The sequence below is a fragment of the Chiloscyllium plagiosum genome, unplaced genomic scaffold (assembly GCF_037043375.1).
Source record: "Chiloscyllium plagiosum isolate Xiang-an unplaced genomic scaffold, Cpla_swu_hap1 HiC_scaffold_5, whole genome shotgun sequence".
Lineage (NCBI taxonomy): Eukaryota > Metazoa > Chordata > Chondrichthyes > Orectolobiformes > Hemiscylliidae > Chiloscyllium > Chiloscyllium plagiosum.
In genome coordinates, this window is record NW_028270143.1 from 28927622 (window position 1) to 28948492 (window position 20871).

Here is a 20871-nt window from a genome sequence, read left to right on the forward strand (position 1 = left end):
ACATATTGCCAGCATTTTATTTGCAGTACACCTTATGAATTATATATCTCCTCATCTTTCAACAAGTAATAACTTGTTCTCATATCTCTTTTAAATTTTGATTTCTTTACCTGTTCCTCCTAGTATACATGAATAAACATCACCTCATTCTTTTAAAGTAAATTCTTTAAAGAGATCTGGCACTTTCTTCTCATCAACCCCTCACCAGTTTGTACGTTCTTTTGCAGCTTCTTAGTTTCCACTGTGCTTTCCTTTATCACCTCAACACTCTTGCTTATCTTGTTTGCCCACACCCATCTTCCCAGTGCTTTTTCTAAACCAGACTATGACTTCATTGGCTTGCCTTATGCAGTGAAAACTACTGAGCTTTTTGACTTCTCTTTCCTCCTCCTATCTTTACTATCTTCAATGAGATCTCCTTTTCCCTTTCCACTTGAGGATTTCTCTTTTCCCTAGTTTCTATCCCTCTCAGATTGAAATTGATGTTGGAAGCCAAATGTTGATTTATGAATCATCTCCATCATCTGCCATTTCTTTTGCTAATCCTGCAGTCTTAACTCTTTGCTCTTCCATATGAGTTCTCACTACTTCAGGAAGTGAATGTTTGAACTCTAAAATAATTGTCTCCCCAAGAGCATCATATGTTTGATCTATTTTCAATGCCGTTAGCCATCTACCAAAATTACTTTTTTTGATTTTTTCAACTCAGTGCATGTTTGACCAAGGTCCCTCAGAATTCCTGAAACATCTGTAAGCTTCTGGTCATTTCTAGTATGCACTTAAAATGGCTTTTTTCACCTCATTATACTCCCCAGGTACCTTCTCTGAAAGTGATGCAAGCACATTATAAGCTCCACATACCAACTTTGGATCAATAAACCACATGGTCACTGGCCATTTCATTCATTTAGTCATTTTCATAGAACTTAGGCAACACTTGGACATATTTAAATAGATTCCCACCAGGCTTTTAGCTATGATGGGATTGCTTTCCATCAACTGTCCTCATTACTACTCCTAATTTTCACTTCTACCTTTGCCATTTTAAGTTGACTTTGAGATTTGTCCTAACCTCTGAAGTTCAAAAACTCACTTTCTCCCTTTCTTCTCAGGCCATCGCTTCCTTTTGTGTTAATTCTGCTAGAGCTATTCTTTCATTCTGCTTTTCCTATACTTTCAATCGTATTTCAAACTTTTCATTTCTTTTTCTTAGATTTACTTAGATTTAGATTCTCCGTGTGGAAACAGGCCCTTCAGCCCAACAAGTCCACACCGACACTCCAAAGAGCAACCCACCCAGACCCATTCCCCTACATTTACCCCTGCCCCTAACACTACTGGCAATTTAGCATGGTCAATTCACCTAACACCTGCACATTTTTGGACTGTGGGAGGAAACCAGAGCACCCGGAGGAAACCCACGCAGACATTGGGAGAATGTGCAAACTCCCCACAATCAGTCGCCTGAGGCGGGAATTGAATCCGGGTCTCTGGCGCTGTGAGGCAACAGTGCTAACCACTGTGCCACCGTGCCGCCCACATGCTGAAGCTGCTTCATTTTCAATTTAATTTTAGCCATTTCTTAAGATTCCAATGGCATGCCTGGCAATTGTAAAAGCTGCAATTGTCGACTCCGAAAATGATTTCTTCCACCTCCAGGAAACTGTTAGCATCTGAAAGAGCCTTTGGACACCCTATTCAAACCAACCAAATGCAACACCCACAATAAAAGGCACCAATGCTTGCCACTCACTGCCTTTGAGTCCAATAATCCTACACTCAATATGGAATTAGAGGTTTTGATCAGACAAGAACCTCAAATTGTTATGGACCAGACAGACAGACAGACAGACACACACACACCCTTTTGATATTTTATAAATTGGAGTAAGGTGCTGCATTACAGATACGATTTGATTGGTCCAACTATTCAACATTAAGCAAAACACACTTAATTTTTACACTATTGTTATAATGCAGACAAAATAAAAGTTAAATTATTGGCTTAACTACTACTCTATCAAAATGCTTAACAAAATATTAACTACTGCTAATTAACTGTTCTAATATAGTAACATTGAAGAACATACTCTTGGCAAAGGCAAATTTAGAAAAATAAACTGTCTCACAGGCAATTCTCCAACCAAGGAGGTAAAACATCAAAAGAAAACTCAGCAAGAGGAAGAGGTGCACTACAGCTTCCAAACCGAGCTTCAAGACCCTAGCGACTACTACTGAAAACTAAAACTTCTGGTTCTATGGGAACTTGACCCCACCCATTCAGGCTGCTTGTATTATGACAATTTTTTTAAAAACCCAAGACCTCACAAGCTGTTACCCTCATGGGCTCTGACTAGATTGCTTGGCGCCACTCTCGAACTTTCTTCACAAAAAAAGCCCAGGACAAGATACCTCTGAAAGCCATAGTATTATCACACCTTCCACCCAGAGGTGGAAATACCACCCAGTTTGAGGAGTTTACAATGAGCCAATTGGAAACGCAACAGATCACCTACCCTTCTGTCTTCGAGCAGCAGCCACTCATGTTGTCACAAGCATTTTGCATGGTGCTCATGCAACCTTTGTGTTTGCCCAGGATCATTCCTCCACTGACAACATGCAGGATATCCAGGGAAACCTGGAGGTGTTGATTAGAAAAATCCTCATATTCCAAATTGAGGGAAAGGGTTCAATTGATATGTCAGACAAGAACTAGAAACAAATGGAGAAATTCTGCATCTTTCATGTTCAATCATGAAAAACGCTACAGAATCTCTGTTAGTGTTTGAAGTGCAGGAGCAATCTTGGCTTGTTTTAAATTACAAAACAATTTCTGCAGATTCATTTTAATGAAAATTACACTATTTACAATTGTAAAATGTACTTTGTTGGCAGTAAAATATTTTGGAAAGTCAGCTACTCCTGAAAGATGCTACATAAATGCAAGTCTTTTTTATTTTGCCAGAACTCTCAATGTTTGTCGGGACCAAATTCGATGACTCTTGATCACACTATCACATCTGTTCGGGATACCATATCTTCTCATGCCCCTGCATTTATGACATCATTGCAAGAAGGTTACCAAGAACTTTCTCAAGAGCAAGTGGAGCTTCTACGGTTTGAGCTAAATGTAATTAAAGCAAACACAAGGATAAAGAAAACGGTAATGCTTCTTTATCAGTACAGGGTTTCTGTTTTCTTGAGATAGAAACTGTTAATATCACTAATTACCACAGGGATATTCTTGTCTATTTTTGTCATGTGTTGTAATTAATAAGATTTAAAGAATATCTTTTAATGTGCTATACATAGTTCTAAAATTTGATCTTGGACTGTTCTGTGCTGAAAGTTAATGTTATTAGATTTTCTTACCATGTTTTGACACTTGTTTTACTGGTTATAAGGTGGAAACCTCAAGTTTCTGTCAGTGCTACTGTACTAGGATTACTAAGAGTAATTCACAGTGCTTTTTGTTTTAAGTTTGCGGGGTAGCTCCCTCTTAAAGTCAGAGACATATAGCATGGAAAGAGACAGTTTGGTTAGGAATATGGGACTGGGATATCATGGCAATTCCAGAAACATGGCTCAGGGATGGACAGGACAGGAAGTTTAATGTTCCAGGATACAAATGCTACAGGAAGGATAGAAAGGGAGGCAAGAGAGGAGGGGGAGTGGCCATTTTGATAAGGGATAGCATGACAGCTGTACTGAGGGAAGATATTCCTGGAAATACATCCAGGGAATTTATTTGGGTGGAACTGAGAAATAAGAAAGGGATGATCACCTTATTGGAATTGTATTATAGACTCCCTAATAGTCAGAGGGAAATTGAGAAACAAATTTGTAAGGAGATCTGTTATCTGTTAGAATAATAGGGTGATTTTAACTTAGACTGGCGCTGCCATAGTGTTAAGGGTTTAGATGGAGAAGAATTTAAGTGTGTACAAGAAAATTTTCTGATTCAATATGTGGATGTACCTACTAGAAAAGGTAAGTTTTGCACTTATTCTTGGGAAATAAGGCAAAGCAAAGTGACTGAGGAGTCAGTGAGGGAGCACTTTGGGGCCAGCGACCATAACACTATTATTTTTTAAATAGTGATAGAAAAGGATAGACCAGATATAAAAGTTGAAGTTCTAAATTGGAGGAAGGTTAATTTTGATGGTATTAGGCAAGGACTTTCAGAAGCTGATTGGAGGCAGATGTAAAGGAATGGCTGGAAACCCACGCAGACACTGGGAGAATGTGCAAACTCCAGAAAGGCAGTCGACCGAGGCTGGAATCGAACCCGGGCCCCTGGTGCTGTGAGGCAGCAGTACTAACCACTGAGCCACGTGCCGCCCCCTTAAGAGGGAAATCAGGTGGGCAGAAAGGGGACATGAGGTAGTTTTGGCAAATAGAGTTAAAGAGAATCCAAAGTGTGGTTACAAATACCTTAAGGACAAAGAGGCAATGTAGGTACAGAATAGGATCCCTCAAAGATCAGCAAGGCAACCTTTGTATGGAGCTGCAGGAGATGGGAGAGATACTAAACGAGTGTTTTGCATCCGTGTTTACTCTGGAAAACGACGTGGAAGGTATGGAATGTAGGGAAATAGACGGTGACATCTTGAAAGATATCCATACAGTAGAGGAGGAAGTGTTGGATGTCTTGCAACGCAGAAAAGTAGATAAATCCCTAGGACCTGATCGGTTGTACCCTAGAACTCTGTAGGAAGCTAGGGAAGTGATGACTGGGCGTATTGCTGAGATATTTGTATCATCGGTAGTCACCAGTAAGGTGGCGGAAAACTGGAGGTTGGCTAACATGGTGCCACTGTTTAAGAAAGGTGGTAAGGACAAGCCAGGGAACTATAGACCAGTGAGCTGATGTCGGTGGTGGGCAAGTTGTTGGAGGGAATCCTGAGGGACAGGATGAATATGTTTTGGGAAAGGCAAGGATTTATTAGGGATAGTCAACATGGCTTTGTGTGTGGGAAATCATGTCACTCAAACTTGATTGAGTTTTGTGAAGAAGTAACAAAGAGGATTGAGGAGGGCAGAGCAGTAGATGTGATCTATATGGACTTCAGTAAGGCTTTCGACAAGGTTCCTCATGGGAGACCGGTTAGCAAGGTTAGATCTTATGGAATACTGGCAGAACTAGCCATTTGGATACAGAACTGGCTCAAAGGTAGAAGACAGAGGGTGGTGGTAGAGGGTTGTTTCTCAGACTGGAGACTTGTGACCATTTGAATGCCACAAAGATCAGTACTAGGTCCAGTATTTTTCGTCATTTATGTAAACTATTTTGATGTGAGCGTAAGAGGTATAGTTAGTAAGTTTACAGATGACACCAAAATTGGAGGGGGAGTGGACAGCAAAGAAGGTTACCACAGATTACAACGGGATCTTGATCAGATGGGCCAATGGGCTGAGAAGTGCCAGATGGAGTTTAATTCAGATAAATAAGAGATGCTGCATTTTGGGAAAGCAAATCTTAGCAGGACTTATACATTTAATGGTGAGGTCATAGAGTGTGTTGCTGAACAAAGAGACTTTGGAGTGCAGGTTCATAGCTCCTTGGAAGTGGAGTCGCAGTTAGATAGGATAGTGAAGAAGGCATTTGGTATGCTTTCCTTTATTGGTCAGAATACGGAGAACAGGTGTTGGGAGGACATGTTGCAGCTGTATAGGACATTGGTTAGGCTACTGTTGGAATATTGCAAGCAATTCTGGTCTCCTTCCTATCGGAAAAATGTTGTGAACCTTGAAAGGGTTAGGAAAAGATTTACAAGGATGTTACCAGGGTAGGAGGATTTGAGCTATAGGGAGAGGGTGAATAGGCTGGGGCTGTTTTCCCTGGAGCGTCAGCGGCTAAGGGGTGACGTTATAGAGGTTTATAAAATCATGAGGGGCATGGATAGGATAAATAGGCAAAGTCTTTTTCCCTGGGGTAGGGCAAGTCCTGAACTAGAGGGGGAGAGGGGAAAGATATAAAAGAGACGTAAGGGACAATTTTTTCCACACAGGGTGGTGTGTGTATGGAATGAGCTGCCAGAGGAAGTGGTGCAGGCTAGTACAATTGCAACATTTAAAAGGCATCCGATGGGCATATGAATAAGAAGGGTTTGGAGGGATATGGGCCAGGTGCTAGCAGGTGGGACTGGTTTAGGTTGGGATATCTGGTCGGTGTGGACGGGTTGGACCGAAAGGTCTGTTTCCATGCTGTACATCTCTATGACTCTATAACTGGTCCATGTTAACCATGTTCCCAAACCAAACTAGTCCCACTTGCCTGTGTTTTGGCCCATATCCCTCCAAACCTTTCCTATTGATGTACTTATCCAAATGTCTTTTAAATGATTTTCTTTGAACACAACTTAAACTAGAAAACTGAAAATGAGAGAACATATGGACACAGCTCCATACATTTCCACTGCACACATCAGCCTATCATTCAGAAAATCATTGTTTTGAATCCTTGTTCTGACCTTTGGCAATTGAAAAAGGTCAGTTGGCTGGGTGTCATTCAGATTAAATTGCTTCATGAATTTCTAGCTAGTCAGATTGAAGACATTTGAAACTCCCCTCTCTATTGGTTCTCTGTTGTTTAATTTGATTTGTGGATCACCCACCTCGGTTTGACCACTGATACTGTTAAAGGCTTAAAATGTTTACATTAGATTAGATTAGATTACATTACATTACAGTGTGGAAACAGGCCCTTCGGCCCAACAAGTCCACACCGACCCGCCGAAGCGCAACCCACCCATACCCATACATTTACCCCTTACTTAACACTACGGGCAATTTAGCATGTCCAATTCACCTGACCTGCACATCTTTAGACTGTGGGAGGAAACCGGAGCACCCGGAGGAAACCCACGCAGACACGGGGAGAACGTGCAAACTCCACACAGTCAGTCGCCTGAGGCGGGAATTGAACCCAGGTCTCCGACGCTGTGAGGCAGCAGTGCTAGCCCACATTGTTATAGTTTATTTAGACATTTGGTTCAGCAACCTTGCGATCCTAAGTGGAATCACATCACGAGTTATCTATGTTAATGTATATCACAGAAATAATTTCAAGCACATTTGAGAGTTTTTTGTACACTAAATACTTAAGAATTGCATGAGCTTACCATTCCGGTCTATAGATTTTGTTCAAAAGCACGAATGTTTTAAAAATTAATCAATATAGAATAACTTGGTCATGTGAATCATTCCTGAACACTAAATACTATTGCAGAAAAAGGCAGGGTTATTTTTAAATTAAGATGACTTTTTTAATACATGTGTAGGATGTGAGCATTGCTGGCTCGCTAGCATTTATTGCCTGTCCCTAGATGCCCTTGGGAAGGTGACGGTAAGCTGCCTTCTTGAACTGCTGCAGACTATGTACTGTAGATTTACCTACAATGCCATTCAGGATGGTATTCCAGGATTATGACCCAATGAAGGAACAGCAATATACTTGCAACTCTAGATGAGTGGTTTGGCTAGGAACTTACAGGTGGTAGTGTTCCCATGTATTGGCTGCCCTTGTCCTTCCAAATGTAAGTTTTCAGGATTTGGAAGTTGCTGTATGAGGATCTTTGGTGAATTTCTTGTATATAGCACATAGTGTCAGTTGTGCAGGGACTGGGTGTTTTGTGGATGTGGTACCAATCAAGCAATCTGTTTTGTCCTGGATGGTGTCAAATCTGTTGAATGTTATCACCACACCCATCCTGACATAAGTAACCTTCTATCGTACTCCTGACTTGTGCCTTGTAGATTACATGCTTTAGTTTTAGTTACGTGCTTTAGTTACATGCGGCAGTATTCCTGGACTCTGACCTGCTTCTGTAATCAGTGTTTATGTGATGGGTCTGTTTGAGTTTCTGGTCAAGGCTAACCACAAGGATATTCATAATGGGGGATTCAGAGATGGTGAAACAATTGAATGTCAAGGGTAATGGTTAGATTGTCTCTTCCTGATGATGGTCATAACCTGGCATTTGCCGCTTATCACCCCAAGCCTTGATTTTGTTCCGAGCTTATTGCATTTGAACATGGACTGCTTCTGTATCTGAGCAATTGCGAATGGAGCTGAACATTTGTGCAATCAGCAAACGACCCACTTCACACGTTATGACGGAGGGAAGGTAGTCAGTGAAGCAGCTGAAATCACTAATGTTCAACGGCTATCTTTCTATCTCCCAGGTATGATCCCAATTAATGGAGAGTTTGCCCCGATACCCAGATTCCAGCTTTGCTATGGCTTCTTGATTCCACACTGTTGTCAAATGCAGCTTCGATGTCAAGAGCTGTCACTCACTCCTCAGCTCTGGATTCAGCTCTTTTGTTCATATTTGAACCAAGGCTGAAATGGGGTCAGGAGTTGAGTGGCCCTGGTGGAACCCAAACCAGGCACCAGTGAGCAGGTTATTGCTGAGTAGGTGCTATTTGATAGCACTACTGATTACACCTTCCATCATCCATCATTTTACTGATGGTTGAGAGTAGATTGATGGGGTGGTAATTGGCAAGATTGGATTTGTAATGTTGTAACAGTACAATAAAAGCTTGGTTAGGGGAGTGGCAGATTCTAGAGCACAAGTCTTCAGCACTATTCCTATAATGTCAAGTCCCACAGCCTTTGCAGTATTCCGTGCCTCCGCATGTTTCTTGATATCGCATGGAGTGAATCAAATGGGTTGAAAGGCATACTGGAGGAGGCTGCAATAGATCAATCAGTTGGTACTTCTGCCTGAAGATTACTACGAATGCTTAGTTAAAAATCACACAACACCAGGTTATAGTCCAACAGGTTTAATTGGAAACTGCTTCCAATTAAACCTGTTGGACTATAACCTGGTGTTGTGTGATTTTTAACTTTGTACACCCCAGTCCAACACCGGCATCTCCAAATCATGACTACGAATGCATAAGTCTTATCGTTTGCACTGTTTTATTGGAAATTTCCATCATTGAGGATGAGTATGTTTGTGGAACTGCCTCCTCCAGTGAATTAGTTGTTCATCACCATTCACAACTGGATAGGGCAGGGCTGCAGAGCTTAGATCTGGTCTTTTGGTTGTGGGATCATTTTAGCTGTATCGCTTGCTGCTTACACTGTTTGGCATGCTTTCACCAGGTTGAGACCTCATTTTTAGGTTTGCCTGGTGCTGCTTCTAAGTTGAAACTTTATTGCTGGAACAGCACAGCAGGTCAGGCAGCATCCAGGGAACAGGAGATTCGACGTTTCGGGCACAGGCCCTTCTTCAGGCCTGTGCCCGAAACGTCGAATCTCCTGTTCCCTGGATGCTGCCTGACCTGCTGTGCTGTTCCAGCAATAAAGTTTCAACTTTGATCTCCAGCATCTGCAGACCTCACTTTCTCCTGGTGCTGCTTCTAACATATTGAACCAGATTGATTCCCCTTGCATGATTGTAATGGTTGAGTGGGGAATATATTGAGCCATGAGGTTGCAGATTGTGCTGGAGTCCGATTCTGTTGTTGGCCCACAATACCTTATGAATGCCCAGTCATGAGGAGTTGGATCTGTTCAAAGTCTGTCCCATATGGCACACAACACAACGAGAAAGTGAAGTCTTTGACTCCACAACGACTGTGCAATGGTCACTCCCACTGTTACTGTTGCAGACAGATGCATCTGAAGCTGACAGAATGGTAAGGATGAGGTCAATTATGTTTTTTCCTCTTGGTTCACTCACCACCTGCCACAGATTCAGATCAGCAGCTATGTCCTTTAGGACCTAACCAGCTCGATCAGTAGTGCTGCTGAGCCACTTGATGGAGGACATTGAAATTCTTCATCCAGAGTACATTTTGCACCCTTGCCATCCTCCATGCTTTCACCAAGTATTGTTTAATGTGGAACAGATTTATCCGCAGAAGGAGGACAGTACGTGGTAACCAAAAGGAGATTTCCTTTCCCATGTTTAACCTGTGGCCATGAGACATCATGGGGCCTGGGGTCAATGTTGAGGACTCCAAGGAAAACTCTGTCATCTCTGCTAAGTCTCATCTTTTGGCAGAATAGGACATATCCATGAAAGTGTTGTTGGTGAAATTTGGAATTATGAATATAATAAATGTTAAGCACCATAACTGGTATCAACATTGATTTTTGTAATATTGTAAAATGTTAATTCACTTATGGGCTATGGACATCGCCAGTATTTTGTTACATAAAGGCCTACAATGTATGGTCGTATGCCATTTGGCCCATTGAGTCCACACCAATCCTCTGAAGAGCATTCCATCCAGTTCCTGTAACCCACCTAACTTGCACATCTTTGGACTGTGGGACAAAACCGGAGCACCCAGAGGAAACACTCTTAGACACTGGGAGAATGTGCAAACAGTGGAATCAAACTCTGGTCCCTGGTGCTGTGAGGCAGCAATGCTAACCACTGAATCACAGTACTGCGACGTTCCCAATTCCTAGTTGCTCTTGTAAGCTGCCACTTTGAATTACTGCGGTCTCCATGCCTTTAGGTTGACCCACAATGTCCTTGCGCAGGGAATTCTAGGATTTTGACCCTGTACCAGTTAAGGAATGGCGATGTATTTCCTAGTGAGAGTGCTAAGTGACTGGCTGCCTTCTAGAAAGATGCTGCGGCTTTGTAAGGTATTGTCTAAGGATCTTTGGTGAATTTGTGCAGTGCATTTTGTAGATAGTAGACACTGCTGTTACTGAGCATCAATGGTGGAGAGTGAATGCTTATTATGCAGTACCCATCAAGCAGGTTACTTTGTTCTGGATAGTATCAATCTTGTGTTGTAGTTGCAATCATTCAGACACATGGGGAGTCAGGATGTGAGTTATACACCATGATATTACTAGCTTCTGACCTGCTTGTAGCCACTGTTTATGATCAATGGTAACTCAATATGGGGGAATTCAGAGCTAGTAATATCACTGAATGTCAAGGGATGGTAAGATTGTCTGTCTCTTATTGGTGATGTTCATTGTCTGACATTTATGTGGAGCAAATGTTACTTGCCACTTGTCAGCCAAAGCCTGGATATTGTCATGATGTTGTTGCATTTTAACAATGTTGCCTTTTAATTTTTGAGATTGCAATCACCAAAGTTAGAGCTGTGCTAGAGTGCCATCAACAGCAGCCCCTTTACAGATGTGAATTACATGTTTAGAAGATTAGTTTATTGTGAACGAATATGCTGAAAGGTTGACTTCTGTGAATTTGATGGATACAGGCTTGAAATAGATCATCATAGAAATTGAAATAATTTCTTTCAATGAACCAATTGAAGAAATACCAGGGTTGCTGTGACTATATAGCTGTCAATCTTTAGCAATCTGGCTGTCTCCCGATTACAGTACTTATTTTTAATATCTATTTCAACATAAGGTAGCTTTTGAAAAATCATCAATAAAGGATTATTTTGTAATGAAATTACCTACAGATCAACTGGACTATTTTTATTCTGCAGATTTATATAATTGTTTATGGTACCTTACCATTTGTTTTTCTAACACTGCAAAGAACAATGATAGAGCCAAGTTTTTTTAAAAAAAAAGCCAAGCAATTCTCAGTTTTGTTCTGTGATTTTTTTTCATTCCAGGAGGGTCCTTCCCACAATCAGTCAGGACCCGTAAGCTCTTCACAATTTATTTGTCAGTCCCACCTACTAACAGCATTGACAAATACAAGACCTTCTATCAGTCAGCAAGAATGGTGCAACTTTGTAGAACTGTGAGTAGAAATTCTTGCTAAATTAAAGGTGAATTTTATGCAAATATTTAGATACATCATTCCAATGAAGTTTGTGTAATATTGTTTTCAATATGGGGAAATTGCATTTATAACTCCATAATTTTTTAAATCTGTGAATATCCAAAATCCTGCAAAATTTTAAAGATAAAGCACTATTGGATTGTGAACAGATTTGGGCCATCTTAAATAACATAGAAAACCTAAAACTGCTTTCCAAACAGCATTGTTAGAAACACCCCTCGGACTGCAGTTGTTCAAGGTGGCAGCATACTGTCATTTCTGTTGGGCAGTAAATGCTGGCTCAGCCAGCCACACCTACATTTCTATTAACAAATTTAAATAAACTTGAAGGGTTAATGGAGAGCTGAATTTCACCAGCATATAGTCAGAAACATGTGTAGTTTGTGGTAAGCATGGGTGGCAGCATTTAGATAAGTTGTGGAAGTGGGAAGATGAGCCATTGCAGATGACTGAGGTTAATAGTGGATAACTAAGAGTGGAACTGAATGAGTGCAATTCAACCCAGCTGAATGAGGAGAATAGTGTTACCAATTATGACAGAAGCTGACAAATTATTTCAGGGCTTTCGGTAAACATGAAAACGTGTTTGGAAGGATTCAGATGCAATATTCTGGGAAAAATTCATCTCTATTTATTTAGGAAGTGACAACATGTGCAAGGAAGTTTGGAAGTAGAGTAGTAAATTGCCAGGGTAGAGAGGGCAAACTTAAATAGTGGACTTTGGTCAGTGTATTTAGTTGTTCCTTAAATCTCCCTCCAATGTTTTTGTTAGCTTCTGCGCTCATACAGATGTTTGAGTTAAGGGTGTAAAAGATTGTGGAGAACAGTTAAGAAAATGGAGTTGAGACTAAAGGCAAGGCCAAATCAGCCACATGAAGCGTTACATCAAATAGCTTATGTTATCTTTTCCATTAAGTCTCATTTCCTATGACTCAACACTCTTATTTACTTTGTTTATTCTTAAGCAATTACTTGCTCTATTCAACTTATTAACTTGTGTATAATCTTGGAAAATTATACAAAAAGTTGTCTCTGAAGGTTGGGTGAATAGCAAATGTGCTTTCCCTCAAATTGCAAATTCAAAGAGAGGAATTATTTACCAATCAGCAGTAAACTATTTGATTAACGTTTAGTCATCACTGCCTGAGTACATTGCTAATTAAATAAAGCAAGTACTCCAGTAAGCATGCAAAATGAAACAAACTCAGTTAGCTAACATTTCTAAAATGTATCAAATATTGTCAAGATTTTTAAGAAATATAAATTTGTTGCGGATTTGGTTTATGGTATTTTCAAGTTTAGATTGAAATGCATTTGAATTCAGCTTTAACTTCTGGATTATTTCTCTTGACAATATATTAAAACAAATTCAAGTCACTCAACAGCTGCATGAGCTATAAAAGGCCATAAATTTCCAAAATCCAATTTCAAATACTTTATATTAAAAAAAATGTGAAAGGTAAGATGTTTTTTTTTTCCCCTCAGCCTTATGGCTATCTCAAATTTGTATTCCACTGACCACCATTTTGGATGGTTCAAAATGAAATTTATTAATCCTTTCTCAAGAAATTAGAAACATTCAGCCCTTTTATTCTGTTGATATGATGTAAGATTGAGAACCTCTCCAGTATTATTGATGAATTATGGTTTAAAATAATGAAAATGTCTACATTATCTTTTAAGAACTAATTTGAGAATTTTACTTTATGCATAAAGTTCTGTCTGGGCAGAGGTGTTTGTCTTAAAAATCTGGCATCCTCCAATACATGAACATTAATAGCTTTGCCTTTGTCTTTAAGGTATGATGGTTTTCAAAAATCTCGAGGCACTAAGAAGCAGAGTGGAGTCATTAAGGCTGGACAGAGAGTCACCTTGGCATAAGTAATTTCCTTTGAAAAATGGAAAAGTCAAATCAAATCTGTTGCACAATCCTTTATTTGATTCAAAAATATATAGTGGCTTCTGGTCCACTTCACACAATGTTAATCTTAATCTTTTACATTATTATGTTTGCAACTGTGATTAACTTTACGTTCACCATAATGCTTTAATGTAAAAAATATACTTTAAAGGACTAATTCAAATTGATTGTATTTTTGTTTAAAAAGTAATAAATGCTTTCACTTTACTGTCTCAGCCATTTAAATTGAAATATTCAGAGTAGATTCCAATGACAGTGTTACAGGAAGAGCTTTGCAGCTAATCACTTACTCGAAATTTCATGAGGTTAGTCAATGTTTATCCTTTCATAAGTTGTTTAAATATGGCCCACTAGTCAGTGCTGCCATTCCAAAAATCATATTTACAAGAGTCTAATATGAAATTAACCTTAGAACATTTGGAATTAAGTCTGGAATTCTCAAATGTTGTTGAGAAGCAACAGGCTCTGAATCTCAAATGCTTTATAGTACTATGATTACCTCAAGTCACCTTCAAAGAAATTGAACCAAGCTATAAATATTACTTTGAAATAATTTTTAGTTTGTAGGTAGAAGTAGAGTGAATAGTCAAGGTCTTTTCCCTAGGGTGGGGGAGTCCAAAGCTAGAGCACACAGGTCTGTTTTAAATTTTGCCCCTCACCTTAAACCTAAGTGGGCAACTTTTTCCCCACACAGGATGGTGCGTGTATGGAATGAGCTGCAAGAGGAAGTGGAGGAGGCTGGTATAATTATACCATTTAAAAGGCATCTGGATAGGTGTATGAATAGGAAGGATTTAGAGAAATATGGGCCAAATGTTGGGAAATGGGATTAGATTCATTTAGGATACCTGGTCAACATGGATGAGTTGGACTGAAGGGTCTGTTTCCATGTTGTACAACTTTGATTCTACTGGAAGTGAAGTTGCTTTTAAAGTTCATTGCTTCAGCATCTTGCATTTAAGTGTTCTTTTCTGGATGGGGAAAACCTATTCAAAATCAAATACTTCCCAGTAATAATTTCTAAAATAGGGCTAACAAGTGCCAGAATCTTTATCAAATTATTTAATGTGCCTAATCTTAATTTCAGGTAGCCAAAGATACATCCAAGGGGCACATTTATACAGCCATAGTTGCATTTAGTGCACATATCTGGTGTTGGTTATCCTACCATATACAGGATGAAATTCAGCACCTATGGATAGTCTTGTGCCTTCTCACCTTTTGGGAACATCTAGACAATAACACAACATTTGTTGCCTGGAAGTTGCCAGTTGGTATTCACCTGTTTTTATCTGCCAGTCTTTATCCATACCAGTTTAGTTTCTTTGAAAATAGCTTTTCCCAATCAATATCCTATATTCCAATATTTTGATTATTCCCTAATATTTTACATGGAAATTAATCATTGTGGTCACTGTGATACTCTCCTGACTTTTGCTATTTATTCAAGTACTTCCTCCCTGTTGCAGTATTTCGAGGGCCATGAACTGTCTTTTACACCCTACCCCAATCACCAGAACAGTCCTCCTTTTCCTCTTTCATTTCTACCAGTCCCATTCACCCAACTTCTGAAGAAGTGTTCATGGTCTATGTCTCAAACTAATATTACTTACTGTACATTTACATTTTAGAAATCATTCTATTTGTTGTCTATTTCTGGTCTCTTGCATAGGATATTTAAGTTCACCACATTGGCTCAAACTTATTTTGACTTCTGCTTCAATTTAGAGGTTTCCTTCACAACAAATTGAAACAGTTGATTTTTAGGACAGCCTGACAATGGCATCACAGTTTTTCTTTTAACATTGATAAGCTTATCAGATTTTTCCAAAAAGTATAGTGAGAGCTTTGTGGAGTTCATTAACCCATCACTAATCCTCCTATACACATTCAATCACTATTCAACAGTCCACTGTTTCCTTCCAGGATAAGTCATCCTTTTGATTTCTTAACTGGAACAGCGTCTAATCTATCTACTGAATAGAATTTCAGACTAGCATTGTCATTCCTCCTCCCTCCCTCAACTTTGGATCCAGGCATGTTCATTTCCTGGGCCTAGCCACATCTGTTGTATACATGATATCATTTTTCATGCAGTGTATAGCAGTCTCTTTCAGATTCTTTGTTTTGACTTATTCTTTACAAAATTTATGATTCTCTTTACCTTTCCTATATACCTTGAACTTTCTATTCCCTATCATTATCAGTCCACACCTTCACTCAGCAATGGTTACTCAGCCAGTGACAGCACAAGGCTATAGAGTTTCAGTTTAGCTTGTCAACTTTGTGCAAAACAATATTTCACTAGACCAGATAAATGAATTACTTTCTTTCATCATTTCTCCTTTATTTCCATAAAGAATATATCTCACAGTCTAAAGATCAAATGCCTGAGCATTACCTTCATATTACTAGAATTGCTTTGCAGGGCTTAGTGGTTAGCACCGGTGCCTCATGGTGCCAGAGACCTAGATTTGATTCCAGCCTCAGGCAACTCTGTGTGGAGTTTGCACATTCTTCATGTCTGTAAGGGTTTCCTCATGGTGCTCTGGTTTCCTCCCACAGTCCAAGGATGTGCAGGTTAGGTGGACTGTCCTCTGGTGTGCAGGATAGGTGTGTTAGCCATGGGAAATGCCGCTTTATAGGGATAGGGTAGGAAGATGGGTCTGGGGTCAGATGCTTGAGAGTCCGTGTGGACTTGATTGACTGAATAGCCTGCTTCCACAGTGTGACAATTCTATGTTTTTTTTTGTTTACAGCATTCATTAAAAACAATTGCAATCATGTCCTCTCCAACAGAGCCTGGGCCCATTACAAGACTTTTGAACCTGATCATTAATACTCATGTAGTAGGATTTGTTTGCACTGCTAACCTTCACTCACACCCTTACAAGCAGAGGGCCTGAAAAAACCTTCATTCATTCAGAAATCTTGTTCCTCCAGTAACTACAATGAAACACATAAGCTTCAATTTAACTACATGGTAACAACTGCAATTTCTTTGTCATTTATTCTTTTTGCAGCAGCAGACTGTCATTATAGCTTAGTTAACAAGCTTTTTTTTGTTTTTAGTTTCATGGGGTAATAAATATGCACAAAAGCAAGATGAGTTTTGAAAATCGTGAATGCCCAAGTTCATCTGAACCATACCAATGATGGGAAAGGGCAAAGAATGAGAAACAAACAAACACCAAGATAGGAAGCAACTTAAATATTAAAAAAAAACAACTTTACAATCTAAAAGTAGATTGACAAATATGCCACAACACAGAATAAACTCATCAATAACAATCACTAGCACAATTCATTGACAAAATATTTTAAAGTAACTAGCTAAAATTAACATTGTCAAAAATATTATTATGCTTAATAGCACAACTAAAACAAATCAAACAAAATACAAATACTGGAATTTTTGAAATACTAAAATATTCATGTGTAAACTTTGTTCGAAGAGTGAAAGCTTTCCATTTCCTCCTTTCACTTGTTTTGTGTTAAATATCTGAAGACCTAGCAAGAGGCAATAAGTTACTTACATTCTCTGTTGCTACTAGAACTGTTAAAAAAGGTTTCATTTTATAACAAATCCCATAGTTGCAAAACTTTTTTTTTAAAAAATCAGGAATTATCTAATCTGCCAAAGGAAGTTGTAAGAAAGCTATAAATATTAAGGGCAATCCATGGAACCCAGAAATGGTTGAATAACCTCCTCAAATTAATTGTTGGGATATATGTGCTGCGTTGTCTTCATTTCAGTGGAGTTGTACACAGTCAATGGAGAACAGATAAAGCTGCAGTCTATTCCATTCAAGTTTGTAACATTTTGGAAGCTCAAATTAATTTCAATTAACAGCCATTGAGGAAACTAGAAAAAGTAGTTTAAACGTGTATAGCATTAGAAAGGGAGATGTGGATCAGTATTTGTTCTAAGGAAATTCAATTTTTAAAATTAACTCAAATCACATTCTATGGAGAAGCAGCTATAGAACCAATCTTTGCAATAAAATAATTCCAGCCTTGCTGCAATATTAAGGATGTCAAAATCAACATGCAAAAGTGAGCAAATTAAGATCCAACTTACAATCCGACTGAAAAGTGCTGCTAGAGATGAATTAATTAAAGGAACGTAGAGTTTGGTGGGCAGATAGTCAAGTTTGTAAAACAAGGTTTTCCAATGCCCTATGTCAGATAAGAGATTGGGGGGTGAGTGGGGAAGTAATAACAAGTAATTTAAACGTTGTATAGGGGTGGTAAACTCTGGATTTAATTTTGCAAGGTCACAATTAGCCAACTTTTTCATTACATCGAAGGAAATCCTGTCAAACTAATTATAGGATGAGAGAAGCTTAGTGTCCTTATGGGAAGGAATGAAGAGCTGGATTCAAATCTCTCAATGATTTCTACTTCATCACAGGCGAGCGATCGGAAAACACATCAGGTAAACACCACAGGCCTAAGTAAATGGGAGAAACTAAAGGTATGCTGGGCATGACCCAGGAATGATGTTGATATTCTCAGTCATATCAAAGCTGCAATCACTATCCAATGCAGATTATTAATACATCTCATAACTAGCACAAGGCTTTCTTGCAAAGCACTGTGGGACATTTTAATATATTAAAGACACTATATCCCAGCAACAGTGTGCAATTATAAAGTGTGAAAAGAGGATTAGTAATGCAAACTGCCAGTTTGACACAGTATACTTGAGGATATTGATTACTGTGGGGATCAAGGATTAGGAGAATGGAGTTGAGAATCATATTAGCCACAATTGAAGGGCATAACTGACTCAATGGGCTGAATGGCCTAATTCTGCTCCTATATCTTAAGGTCTTCTGGATAAACTAATGTTCTGATTATTTTCACAGCAGGAGTTACCCAACACACAAATTAGAGTTGAATGATGCAGTGCAAAGTTGAAGGTAGTTAAGCTGGAACGTAAAATAAAAATCCAGATTGGCAGCATGGGACCCCTGACATCAGGTTTATACATATGTAGAATGGCATTATACACTCTAGGAATAGACCGATGCTGTGTTTTATGCCCATTCAGTAACGCAGTCTCACCATATCAAACTCCTCATTTCATCTTTCTGCAACCAATGCAGAAACACTATATTATATATCAAGCTGATGCAAAGCTTCAGTTAACATATAACTTTGTGGCTATTTACAGCTTTGGAATCTGAAAAAAATCTTTACCTTGCATCAAAATCCTTAGAACTTGGATACACATCTGTAAACTAGGCATTTGAAGGCAAAAATGAAAAAGGTTTTTCTTGCAACTTATTTTCCTTCACTTGATATGTATGGATACAAAGACCATTTGTAAAAAGTTAGAAAAATTAAAATAAATTACATTTATAAGAACACTTTTCCTTCAGTTATTTATATAAAAAGCCAAAATAGTATACTATAAACAGAACCTACAAAGAATATAAAGGCATGTCATACAACAGAGCTTTCCTGCCTTTGCATCTGATATCTTCTGCTGTGTCGCTATCCAACTTTCTATGTATTCACAGACCAAAATATGGTTTAATCTTCAATTTTACTAGTATACCCAATTAACTGGGACCCACTGTGGTTCTATAAAGAGCTTCTCTATTGCAGTCTGTAACTTCTGAAAAGCTTTGTCCAAATTATCATTGACAATGGTCAAATCAAAGTAGTGGCTATATGCTCGCTGAATTCGAGCACTTTCATCGACTGTCTTTTTCAAGTCTGTATCCTGTAGACAAACAAATAGAAAATTAATGTATGGAGAATGAGACATTTACAGGTAAGTATTTTAACTGAGTTAAGGCTGTCCACTAGAATTAATAGGAAGAAAAGCATGGAGAATAGGAGTATGTTAAAGACAGCCATTGAAACACAAGGTCACAGGAACAGGAAAAGAGCCATTGGAGAGGATGATGATAAAGTAAATAAACCCAGATGAGGGCAGCAGATGAAGTAAATGCATGGCTTCATAATTGGATATTTAATGAGTGGTTAAAGCTTATTAGTGAGTAATAAGTTAACACTAGGTACCATATTGCTATGTTAGCATTATTACTCTTATAATGGGTTATATTTTGTAATTAGTGTATGAAACAGTATTTCCTGCCTTAGTGAAAAAAGTGAAAATTCAAGAACCCTTACGGTCAGAAGTTTAGTTGAAATTCCAGCATCAATGACAGCTTTGTGCATGGCACGTAGTGTTTCTAATTCAGGAGCAGCAACAAACACAATATACGGCATAAATTCAGCTGTCTTTAGTATCTTCAGTGCCTGTAAGATATTGATATTGAGGAAGGATGCATTGGTGGCAGGATATAAATATTAAAAACATACCAAATGATAACTTACTAAAGCAGTGGAGTGGTTTACTAGAATTTACTTCCAACATCCCTGCAAAGGATAAAGTGCAAGAAGAATAAGCAGTGTAAGATTTTGTTTCTAATTGCTAGCCAGCAACTGTGGCCTGACTCTATTTAGTCCCCCAAACACACATTAAATAAAGTAATACTGCTGCAGTCGCAGGGAATTTTCTACAAGAATTTTTAATTTGTCCCTTGATCTGTCTGCCATACACATTCTCAACACTAAGTCAACACTTCTGCTCCTTTCCAATTCTCCCGACTTTAATCATGTGTGAGGGTCAGTCATCACAGCTGGACAGCTGGTTTGCAATGCAAAGTGATACAACATGAGGTTCCAATCCTGCACCAGCTGAGATGACCATGAAGGGTTTTCCTTCTTAACCTCCCCCTGTGCCCAGACATGGCAGCCTTCAAATTAAACCACCACCAGCCACCTCTAATGAAAAAGCAGCCCTATGTTCTGGTCAGACTATGGTGATTTTTACTTATAATAATGCAATTCTGTCAGAGCTGCTTAATTTATGTGCTTTTGACATTAATCTCATTTTCTACATTAATCTCCATTGACTAGTTTACAGCAGGGTCTGGATCAGCTGTGATTCCTTCCACTTTAAAACAGACTGACGTTCACTCACAAGATTTCAACATGGAAGGCAGCTTATTTGGGAGAAGTATTGATTCTAATTTTTAAAAAACGTCTTTTATAACAGCTGTCAATGTCTTCTGGAGGAGAGAGAAGAGAGGCAGTGGAGCAGGCTCAAAGGTAGAAGACAGTGGGTGGTGGTGGAGGGTTATTTTTCAGACTGGAGGCCTGTGACCAGTGGAGTGC

The 20871-nt window shown here is 39.0% G+C and overlaps 2 protein-coding genes across 9 annotated transcripts in view; one reads left to right on the top strand and one right to left on the bottom strand.

Moving 5' to 3' along the window:
• Positions 1-13881, top strand: part of pex1 (peroxisomal biogenesis factor 1) — a 109707-nt gene extending 95826 nt beyond the window's left edge. For all 3 annotated transcript variants that reach the window (XM_043689702.2, XM_087987046.1, XM_043689703.2), the window contains 3 exons: positions 2966-3163; positions 11581-11711; positions 13553-13881. In XM_043689702.2, the coding sequence (XP_043545637.2) occupies positions 2966-3163; positions 11581-11711; positions 13553-13634 (411 nt within the window). In that variant the 3' untranslated portion in view covers positions 13635-13881. The remainder of the gene's footprint in view (positions 1-2965; positions 3164-11580; positions 11712-13552) is intronic.
• Positions 13882-16665: 2784 nt separating this feature from the next.
• Positions 16666-20871, bottom strand: part of pals2a (protein associated with LIN7 2, MAGUK p55 family member a) — a 157650-nt gene continuing 153444 nt past the window's right edge. For all 6 annotated transcript variants that reach the window (XM_043689710.2, XM_043689709.2, XM_043689708.2 and 3 more), the window contains 2 exons: positions 19822-19950; positions 16666-19408 (listed from right to left, as the gene is read on the bottom strand). In XM_043689710.2, coding sequence (XP_043545645.2) covers positions 19232-19408; positions 19822-19950 — 306 coding nt within the window. In that variant the 3' untranslated portion in view covers positions 16666-19231. The remainder of the gene's footprint in view (positions 19409-19821; positions 19951-20871) is intronic.